This window comes from Halictus rubicundus, chromosome 5 (assembly GCF_050948215.1).
Source record: "Halictus rubicundus isolate RS-2024b chromosome 5, iyHalRubi1_principal, whole genome shotgun sequence".
Classification (NCBI taxonomy): Eukaryota; Metazoa; Arthropoda; class Insecta; order Hymenoptera; family Halictidae; genus Halictus; species Halictus rubicundus.
Window position 1 is genome coordinate 6,484,014 of NC_135153.1, and position 10,898 is coordinate 6,494,911.

Here is a 10,898-nt window from a genome sequence, read left to right on the forward strand (position 1 = left end):
CTTGAAAATTATCTCTGCCGTGTTATTATGAAAATTATCGAGGCCGGGGCCGAGTACACGTTACCTGAAACTGTTCATTCGAGCCTGCACGGTTAAATATTCTCCCTCTCTCTTGAACGCGAGCTAATCTAGTTTGAAATTTTAGCACCGTTCTGCCCCCAAAAACTCCGCTCACTCGATTAACAATTTGCCCGGAAAGTTTAGTTGGTTATTGTTGCAAGGTTCGACTCGAAACTGGTAAGCTATACAGAGAGATCCGTTAAAATTTTCGCGAGACAAGACCCTCGAAAATCTGCCCTTTTATTTGCGACGAGGGCTCTTCCGGGAACAGAATCGATGGGAGAAGGGGACGAAAGTCCGACAATTCTGAGGGATTGGGAAAGTTCTCGAGAGCACTTTCGTGGAGCCTCATTGGGTGTCACGGAGAAGTCGTTTAATGAGCAAGCCTCCTCCTTCGAGGCTTCCAGAGGAGCTCAGAAAGAGAACGGCGTTGGTCGAAGAAGAATTTCGAATGAAAATTTTTAATCACTCTTCAGAGTCGCGCGCCTCCGTGCCCCACGGCCACGGGACCGCCACAATGATTTATTATTCACATTCTCCTTTCACCGTTCGAAATATTCGAAATCTGCCTAGGCGAACGAATCGCTAAAATTTCCGCGTTATTAACACTAGGTTTACGGAGCACTAAAAGTACTAACTATTTTACATTATTTCGTAAAATTGACAATTTTACATTATTTTTGAGAAAATATTAGGAACGTCTTTGTGGTTAGAACTTGCGTGGTTTCGAGGGTGGCATAATTCCATGTTAATAGTTTATTTCTGCAGGTGGACGCGTAGATGACATACGAAGGTCAACTCGGTTTTTCAAATCGGAATGATATACTTTTCTGTGTACTATCTGACGGGGCGTTTTAAAACGCGTAGGGCGACCTACGACTCAAGGTCATTCGAGATCGTCGAAGGTCAACTGCGATGGAAAATATTTTACTTTGATGAACTTTGAGGCTTATATTTAACACTAGGCTTACGGAGCACTGAAAGTGACTATTTTACTTTGTAAAAAGTTATTCAACTTTGTTAAAGTATAGATAAAAAAAATTTTTATTTCTTTTTTAACACTAAACCTGCCACGGCCGGTCAAATTGACCCTTTCAAACTTCTGCGTACAATTGCGTACATACGCAACATTATCACATCGCTATTTATCTATACCACTTTTCTTAAAGTATGTATACAATGTATTTTTCAGTATTTATTTCTCGTTTTATTTTTTTTTCCAAGAAATATCTTGTCCTACCTACCGCGGCCGGTCAATTTGACCACACGAGATAATATGGCATTCACTCTTCTAAACCTAAACAATCAGTATAAAAGAAAGGCTATTCTCTATGAGGCATGGCCAACTCAAAACAAATGAGCCGCCTTATTCAATGAGACGCTATCAAGTTACGCACGTGCCTGGTTGATGATACTGTTTCATGGCAAATGCATCCAAACTGCAAAGGTGAACGGCACGGTACAATTTTGTAAATCGAGGAGAGAGCATCGCAGTATTTTTTATATAATTGCAAATATATAAAAATATCTGCATAATCTCGGCAGCTCCTGACCAGCGCGCTCTAGATTGAACCTTCCTCTTTCGAATGAGCCCTTTACCAGCGACAAAATATTCTTATTTAAGGACGAAAACTTGAAGCAGGTAAAACCATTTTTGACGGTAATGTAGTTACTCTACCTTATCGCGAATCTCCGGAGACCGGCTCCTTAATGATTGTAAATTAAAAATATAAGAACCCGTCATTTTGACGTAAACCTAGTGTTAAATGAATTTTCTCACTGACACAATTTCGGAAATAACGAAATCCAATAAAACTCGAAAACAATAAAGTCTCGCGTGTATGCAGATGTTGATTATTTTTATTTTATTGAGTCACTTCCCTTCAAGCATAATATAATTTTATTTTCCAGATTAATGTGTTATTTATAACTGTACGATCTGAATTAAACACATTCTAGGACCCAATGTGATAAAAAATCACTTGAAATTGTTACTGGAAGTCAGGATTGTTATTCTGGAACGTTAACTGAAACTGGAATGGACGATTACGACATTTCGTTCGTTCATAAGAAAAGTGACACAACTAAAAGATTTTTTAAATTATTTCTATAGGTTCACTAATTTTGAAGTCACTCTAACTTTTCATAGTAAGAACGTCACAACTCTAAGTCAACCTTTCAATGATTATTTGCAGGAGAAACGACATAATTCAAAGTATATTTATTAAAAAAATTATAATAATAAATATATAAGCTGTGGTGAACTTTGTAACTAATGTGCATGACAATGAACTCAGTACCTAAATAACAACAAATTATTTTACAATTCTAAGTTGATTATATAGAATAAAAAAAATTGGCAATTTTAGGTAATTTTCAAATGGCTCTGCTGTAAAACTCCCGTTTTTTAACTCATATTGCTTCTCTTACGAATGAACGATTTGAAAAACGTTTGAGCCATCATAAAATGGCGAATTTTAAGCATTTATGGAAAAAAGTAGGTGAACTAAAAAAGTGGAAGAAACAAAAAAGGAATTTAGTGTTACTGGTACATTGTTTACAACATTGAAGCATTAAATTTTTACGTAGGTCTCCTTTTTTAATAATTGCTGCAGACAACTTTTATTTTACAAAAGATCCATATATAAGCCACCATGCAATCCTCAAGTCGTTTTGTTTAAAATAGAACATACAACCATTTTACAGATCAACAAAGACAAAAGAAAATTTACAAAAGAGCAGTCGTAATTAAATACACTGTACAACGCAATACAATAAAACGTACTTGAAATCATATTATTAGAATAATGACCAAAGACATGTCAAATTGAATAGAAATAGAGACGGAAACCGTGCATCTCGAAGTCATTTCCGACCGAAATCCATCTTTGCCTAAAGTCCGACCGTAAACCGGAACTTCCGGCGACCGGATTCTAAAACACAGTCGAAGAAAAGCGACAACGAGTTAGTACCTTGCGGCGAGAAAATTTCGCGAACACGCGTGGAGGGGCGGGTAGGGGAGGGGAGGAGAGGGGGAAATTTCCTGCACTTATCCGGGGACGATATTTCAATCTCCGCGGACGTCTCGGGAGTTCGCGAGCGGAGTCGAAGCACCGCGAGCGAGATTCGCGAGAGTTTGAAACTGCGTTTCGAGGCTTTCGTCTGGGCGACCTATTTATTCGAATCACGTTGCAGGTAACGCGCCCCCGGGAAACGACGCCTGGGGAAAAGGGTGATACACACGTTGCCCCGTTATTGACGAGCGAAATCTCCGGGATAGCTACTGTCAGCAACTGCGGATCCGATAGATCTTCGAACCTCCTTACTCGATTGCCGCTGAAAGAACACCGATAGACCTATTCGGCCACTGGAACGGAAACAATTCCGGCGTCAAACACTGGTTTCGCTCGAAATTGTCCGTTCGTCCGATACAAGAAATGATTGGAAGGTTTTAGGCGAGGCTTAAACTTGCAACGAGCCGTGAAATGTTAGCTGCTAGCTTGTGTCAGGGCAAAGTAATTCACTACGATTTATTTTATGGTCGCAGCGAGCAGAAATTTTGCATCGTTCAGAATTTTTGAGAAGAACAAGAAAACTTATTTTTATTATGTGCCTGTGTATTCTCCAAAGGCTATATATCGACAATAAGAAAGTAGAGTTTTATTCCAGTTTAAAGGAAATTGAGAATTTCTTAATTAATTAAATATAAAAAATATTTTAAAATGCCTTAAATATTTTCACTGTTCTGTACTTGATCTACCCATTTTTATAATAAAACTTATGTATAGTATATGCCCGTACATTCTCCAAAGGCTATATGTCGACAATAACAAAATAGAATTTTATTCCAGGTTAAAGGAAATTGAGAATTTCCTAATTAATTAAATATCAAAAATATTTTAAAATGCCTTAAATATTTTCACTGTTCTGTACTTGATCTACCCATTTTTATCATAAAAGCATAAAATCCGCAGTCTAGTGATTTATTTGTGAGAAAAGTGGTGAAACATTATTTTAGACTCTATTGGATTCATTTTGGTTTAAACCATATGCACGCAACAGGTTTTAGCAAATATGCAGGGTGTAGTATTTCCACGCGATTCTGTATGTAAAAACATGCTGAAAAAAAGGAATAACGTTTTTTCGCTCGACGCTTCGTTTTCGAGAAAATCGAGTTTAAAGATCCATAGGGTTGGCGTGCTCCAGTATACGCAGGAAGTAGAATTGGTTAGCCATGGTCAGACGCGCCAAACGATTCCTATACTATAGCACCTGTATTCGCTGAATTTTCACTTTTGAAGAGTTCTGTAATATCACAGTAAAAACCGCACAGTTATTCACTCATTAATTATTTAAAGAATTTATTTATTTAAAAAATTCCAGAAAAGTTGGTTTAAAATTAAATTACGTGCAGCGGGTAATACAATAAGTCTAACCTTGATGTCACAAGTGTCCGTCAGCGTCTCAGAGTACCCCTAATTTTCTGCCTCCAGGTACATCATCACGTCTCTTTGCGACACCTGCGAGAGCAGCGACGCGGTGGTAGCGGTGGTCTTCTGGGTCGGCTACTTCAACAGTGCGCTGAACCCGTTGATCTACGCGTACTTCAACCGGGACTTCCGGGCGGCCTTCAAGAAGACCTTGGAGAGCTGTTGCGTGGCGATAGGGCCTGTTCGGGACCTTCACCAGGTCCACAGGAAACAGGACCTGGTGCACAGCAACGCGTCCTCGGAGCTGCACGTGAACAACCAGCTGAGAGCCAGCGAGATGACCAACGTGCACATCGAGGCCTGCATCTGAACCTTGTGGCTGGCCTTCCATTCGAACGGACCCTCTAACGTAGACGCTGGCGTCTTCTATCAACCGGGACAATCGTTGAACTGAAGGCGAATTTGCGCCTCTTCGCTTTGGATGTACAGGGTGGAAAGAAATGTTTGGTCTTGGTTTGGCCATAGGCGTATTCTAAATCTTCCGATCGATGAAGATCGGTGAAAAACCAAATTGCCGCAAAATTGTCCTTGACCTTCAGCTTCAAGGTCAAATTTTATCCTCGTTGCACTGTATTCTACGCGTCAATTAAATTATCGGATGTTTGACCTTGAAGTTCAAGGACAAGGAAAATTTTGCGGCAACTATTTTTTTACCGATCTTCGTCGATTCGACGGTGAAGAATACGCCTATGACAGTCAGGATAAAAAAATTCTTTACACCCTGCGGATATTCACAATGAATATGAAAGATGGAGAGCGTGGTATCTACATGTACTACTTCTTCAGTGATCGAGCTCAGTTCCCTAGTGCTCAAAATGAACCTAAACGATGAAAACGAACACCGTTCGTAAGCAATTGATGTTTCTTGGACAGGTTTAGACTTGTCACTGCCGTTCCACTGTTTCACTGTGGATGAAAACAATCTGTATATCTTTCATTGTGGACGAATCCTCTGAGATGTACATCCAAAGGGAAAAGTCGCAATTCGCCCTAAACCGCTGTTCTGTTTTCGTTCGTGTATAGCAGTGTTCTGGTCACGCGTCGACGCTAATCCGTGTCCGAGAATTCGAGAACGTGTCCGACGACGCAAGGTCGCAACATCTTCTACCGCTAATTGGAATCAAACGCTTCACTCGCCGATTCGCAGCGTCCTCCGATTTCCCTCTGAACTGCCATGATTTTTCAGTTCTCTTGGTGATTGGTGATCTTCCACAAAATGTACGGGGCGAGCTTGGTGAAACGGTTAGGGCAGGGCAAGGGCGCCCACCGTGGGCACAGCTGCGGGCAAATGTGACTGTGCCAATGCGTGTGACAATTGCATGCAACCTTGTCCGCGGAGTCGTGGCTTCGTGACCGCGGGGCGTGGTTTCGTGACCGCGGGGCGTGACTTTGTGACCGCGGGGCGTGGTTTCGTTACCGTAGGGGCGTGGCTTCGCGCTCGCCGTTCCGTGCATGCCCACAGCAAAACAGCTGAACAGCTGTGGCTTAGAGTTGGGATATATCAGGTTTTAAGATTCCGTTGCAACGAGTGGAGTCTTTGAATGTGTGGTGGTTTCAGTCACGGCAAAAAATTTTCACAGACAAATTTTCTTTTATTTAGGAAAAGTGGGTGTTCAGTTTCTCGCTCGAATTTCCCCGCGAAACTGTCAGCGTTCGAGCGAACAAATTAACGTCCCGACAGCGAGGACTTTCCAACTTTATAATTCGTTTCGTTGGAACAATCGCGAATAGAATTTCGGCGAATTCGGGACATGGGAACGGGAATTTGCAACAATATCTGGGTCGTTAGTCCTCTTTATCTTCGTCGGTAAGGCGAGAGCCAGTATGCCAGTCAGCGAAATAATCGCGTAATAGCGTCGATCGATCCCCGTAATCGTCTTACATGAGCCAAGCGGCTTGATTATAGACGGGGAATACTGTAATTACATGATTAGCTCGAATGAGACTGCGCAAGGAAAGCTGGGAAACGGTTTTGCGGTTGCATACGACTGTTCGTCATTCTCTTGTTCCTTAATCTACGGTGGAAAGTGTGTCAACATACTCTTTTCGCCGACGAACGAACCCTTGATTGATTCCTTAATCTACGTTACCGGCGAGAAAGTATGTCAACGTACTCTCCGCTGGAACAAATTTTCTTTCACCGAAACGTTCTTCACGTTCACGGATCCAACACTGTAAAATTGAATTTTCCAAGAGATTGTTTATTAATTTTTTATCAATCTTCTTAACCCTCAATTCTTCGTTCAACCGTGTAAATTTCGTATTGGGATTTAAAATTAATTATAATTAATTGTATCAGGTGATAATGCTCGATGGACGTTTCGTTACAGAACATTGAGAGATTTAGAAAAATTGTTCTGTGCTTCCACCAGTTTGTTTAAAAATTTGTTTCACGTACTTAACATTCTCATAAATAGAATGAATTTCTATTGAAATTTTCTAACTCGCATACAAAAAATAGAAATCAAATACGAGGTTCCCTTTTTCTAGGCAATAATTTTAATTTATTGGCAATAATATATATGGATTTAAATTCTTTTCCGAGTTGCAAACTATTTTTTCTATGGAAACGAGCGTTCTATTGTTCGTTTGTGACGTTCGAACAAGACAGACAAACAAAAGATTATCTATCATATTTCATAACATAGGATAACTATAATGATCAATGACGCGCACGAGTTACGTCAGGAGATACAAGAAACCCTTTGAAACAGAGGATAGCTAAAACAAAGATAAATGGTAAAGAAATAATAATTAGTGACGAAACGTGAAATTATTTGTGATTTTGAAAATATTAATTTTTTATTATATATTTATTTATTTACTTTTTATTATTCTGAAAACTTAGTAGCTGTTTGCCATTCAAATTTTTTATTCTCTTTCATTGACACACTGTATATTGATCATGTAACGAAAGCATTAATCAATTTCGGCATAACTGGTGACGTTTTCTCAAAAATGGCGATGCCACGAAGCTAAGCAAAAATCATAATAATAACATTATACTTAACAGTAATACTTAAAAACTACCGTGAGGTATAATCACCCTTTTCCTAAAACCAGAATAGTCCTAACACTCGTGAAGGTACACTATTCGTTAGGCGTGTCATTAATCCCCGTTTTCAGTGTACTTCGATTTTCGCTATGATGACTTGCATAACTTCGCAAAGTTTCGCAACCTTACTCATTTTCTCGGTAATTAATTTTCGTTACAAATTGTTCGGACTTGTATAAAATTTGCGCCAACCTGTAAGGAATCAATAACCCGGCAGGAAAGCTCATTGCGAGTGATTAATTAGGTTTCTTATGTCGAAAATAACGCAAGAAAAATGAAGAAATGCAACATGTGGAATTGATTAACTTCTGATGCATCTGCGATCAATTCGATCGCGTGCTTTAAACGACCCAGATGCACCGTTTATCCGATCGTCTTATCAGATAACGTTCTGTCGTGTAACGTTTAATCAAACCCTGTAACATACTTGATCGAGTTACAGAATATTTTTCAACCATTCGATTCTCGTTTTTCCAATCTCTTTAAGGATCGAGTACTATTCAATAGCACACGCAACTCTTTTCTTACACGATTTTTAAATAACACGGTTTCAAAAAAAAAATGTATACAGTGGATTTAAAAAGTATTCGAACACTTCTCTCCTATTTAGATTATATTTTGGATATATATCACGCGCAAAGAAATAATTGCAAGAGAAATGAAAATATAATATTAAATAAAATCAGTTTTATAATGAAAGAAAACTTCAGCATAACTTTTTGAGAGAACGATTGAGTTTAGGCCGGTGGTTGCTTTAGCTTTAGTAACAGAATACTATACAATTAAAAAGAAGTTGTTCACCTTTTGATCTTGAAATTCCTATAATTTCTACACACCCTGTACATGTCTCAGAAGTTATACAGTTGAGTTTTCATTACTTTTTTGCATGATTTTGTTGCGCAGATTTTTGGGGGACATATCCACCGCGTGAAAAAAGGATATATTTAATATGCAATACCTCTTCTGGTGAACGTTCAGGATGGAGTTAGGGTATCCTAAACATATCACGTCAAGTATTTGTAGCAATGAGAATCCTTATCGAGTTACTGTGTTTCGGTTAACAAGGAGAGCCTCAGGTTTGGTCCAAATCCCATTTCAATGGTATCTAGCTGGTCTGATAGCTTTGTGCGTGCACGCGCGACTGCAACTGCAGCTGCAGGTGGTCAGTCAGGTGTGAGACACCACCTTGTCAAATTCAGGTAATTTTTTCGTGAATTCTGTCGGAAAATAACGATGCCATTTAAAAGAGCGAATATTTGACGCTTGTTTAAATGAGTAATCGCCGACATAAACGCACGAATGTTTCTCAGTCTCCATTTTAATGAAAAATCAGATGCAAAAGCTAGAGAAATATTTTTCAACATTTAGATAAAGAATTGCTTAAATAAATAAAAGAATGTCTTTCAGTCTTCGTTTTAACGGGGAATTAAATTGAAAATAGTACGGAAATGTTTTTCAATTTCCATTATAATAAAAGATTGAACAAAAGAGCTACGGAAATGTTTTTCTGCCGTCACCTAAATAAAGAATTGTTGAGATAAATGCAATCTTCACTTTAACGAAACGTCAGATAAACAAAAATATGGAAACATGCTTGTTACATAAAAAATATATAAAATATACAAGAATGTTGTTGATCCCTTATTTAAAGAAAGAGAACGATAAAAAATCTTTCACTTAGAAACCAAAATTTACCAAAAATTCAGGAGAATTAGTTGTCAGAAAGATTCTTACCTACCCTTAAGTGAACCTTCAAATAAATAAAACTGCAATGATTCAGTTAAATTATATTTAATATCATGTTTACATGTAATATCGATCGAAATGGATGGATAACATCGAAATTTCGATATTATCTCCATCGGAATGGTAAATAGAAAGGCAGTGGCATAGCTACGAGTGGTTACATTATTAATAATTACACTTTAAATGATTGCTAGTATAACGAAGCAAGAATTCACTTAAGGGTTAAACTCGCGTCCCACGTATGAAGCCAATATCGGATATCTTGCAAATTTGACGAAATTCAATTCCAAAGTAATCACTGGGGATCAGACCCGAGTCTCCATTTGTAAACAAAGTCTGAACCTATAATTTCAATAATGAACACTGTTTATCCGTTCGTGAAACGATGTGAGATAGAGAGTAAACCGTCTCACGTCTAAAGTCGAGTGAAAAATTTTCTGTGAGGGACACTTTAGTATTCACGATAGACGTGTCGAGACAGCTTATCGCCGGAAACGACGTCTGCACACGTGCGGATGGCATCGGTGTCGGCCTGGCCAGATTATTAACACGTTGCCTGCCAAGACAGCATTCTCCGTAAAATCAAAGTACACTATTTGGCAAAATAAATATTTCAAAAATAAAATATATGTCGCTGAGTACAGTGATTTCTCTATATATGTCGCTAAGACCTGAATGATAAACGTCGCAGAATTATTCCCACTACCGCGGGGTATACCCCGTGAAGGGCCACGAGGAGTACGTCTCCTGAACGATACTTGACGCTGGGAACACCCGTGTTGTTGACATATATCGAGAATTCACTGTAGTCGCTCAAAATTCTTGCATCATCTAGATCTCGACCAAACGACCATTCGATAAGGCATCGAGAAAAAACATGTGTAAAATTTTAACCCCGTATCTCGACCGGGAGGGTAGTTAAGGGTTAAAATGGAAAAATTAGTTTTTGGCCTGTTTTCCCTAGTTAGTCGTATGCAAAAATTCTGAAAAAAATCGGACAGACGTCAAATACCCAGATACACATACTGCAATTAATTCGGATTTTTAAGTTAAAAATCCTGGTTATAAAAAATCAAAACCCGCAAGAAAAATCGGAAAAATGCAGATTTCGCATTGAAGTTGAAGAGCGATGTTATCCGTATTTTTACAGTATCAGTGTGTAGGTATATGTATTGTTTGTGAATTTTTCAGAACTTTTGGTGAGCTGCTCTGCGGTAAAAAAAAATAATAGTCCGTAACTAGGCCGCATCCTTTGGTGCGACTAGCCTAAAAATTGATTTTCCAGTCTAAACAAATAATTCCGTTGGCCGTGTAGGGGTGGCGTGTCAGTCAATGTGTTAAAGGAGGGGTTTAATGCCCGCAGGAGCGTCTTGAAAGGAGAAAATCTCGGCGGTCGACCTATTTTAAGGGTGGAAAGCCTGGCTGCTGCAGGCTTCGCGTCTATTTCTGCCGCGACGTTTTATCAACCCTGCAAATGAGGCGGCCGCCCCCGGCCAGATTGATCATCTGATTTCAGTAAAATTTTAAGATTGGCTTGATAACGTCGC

General features: G+C 39.0%; 1 protein-coding gene across 1 annotated transcript in view; it reads left to right on the forward strand.

The window, feature by feature from the left end:
• The window catches only part of LOC143354060 (octopamine receptor beta-1R), a 103,747-nt gene extending 98,772 nt beyond the window's left edge, over positions 1-4,975 (forward strand). Inside the window, exon 4 of the mRNA XM_076787791.1 lies at positions 4,554-4,975. Within this exon, the coding sequence (XP_076643906.1) occupies positions 4,554-4,860 (307 nt within the window). The 3' untranslated portion in view covers positions 4,861-4,975. The remainder of the gene's footprint in view (positions 1-4,553) is intronic.
• Positions 4,976-10,898: the final 5,923 nt, after the last annotated feature.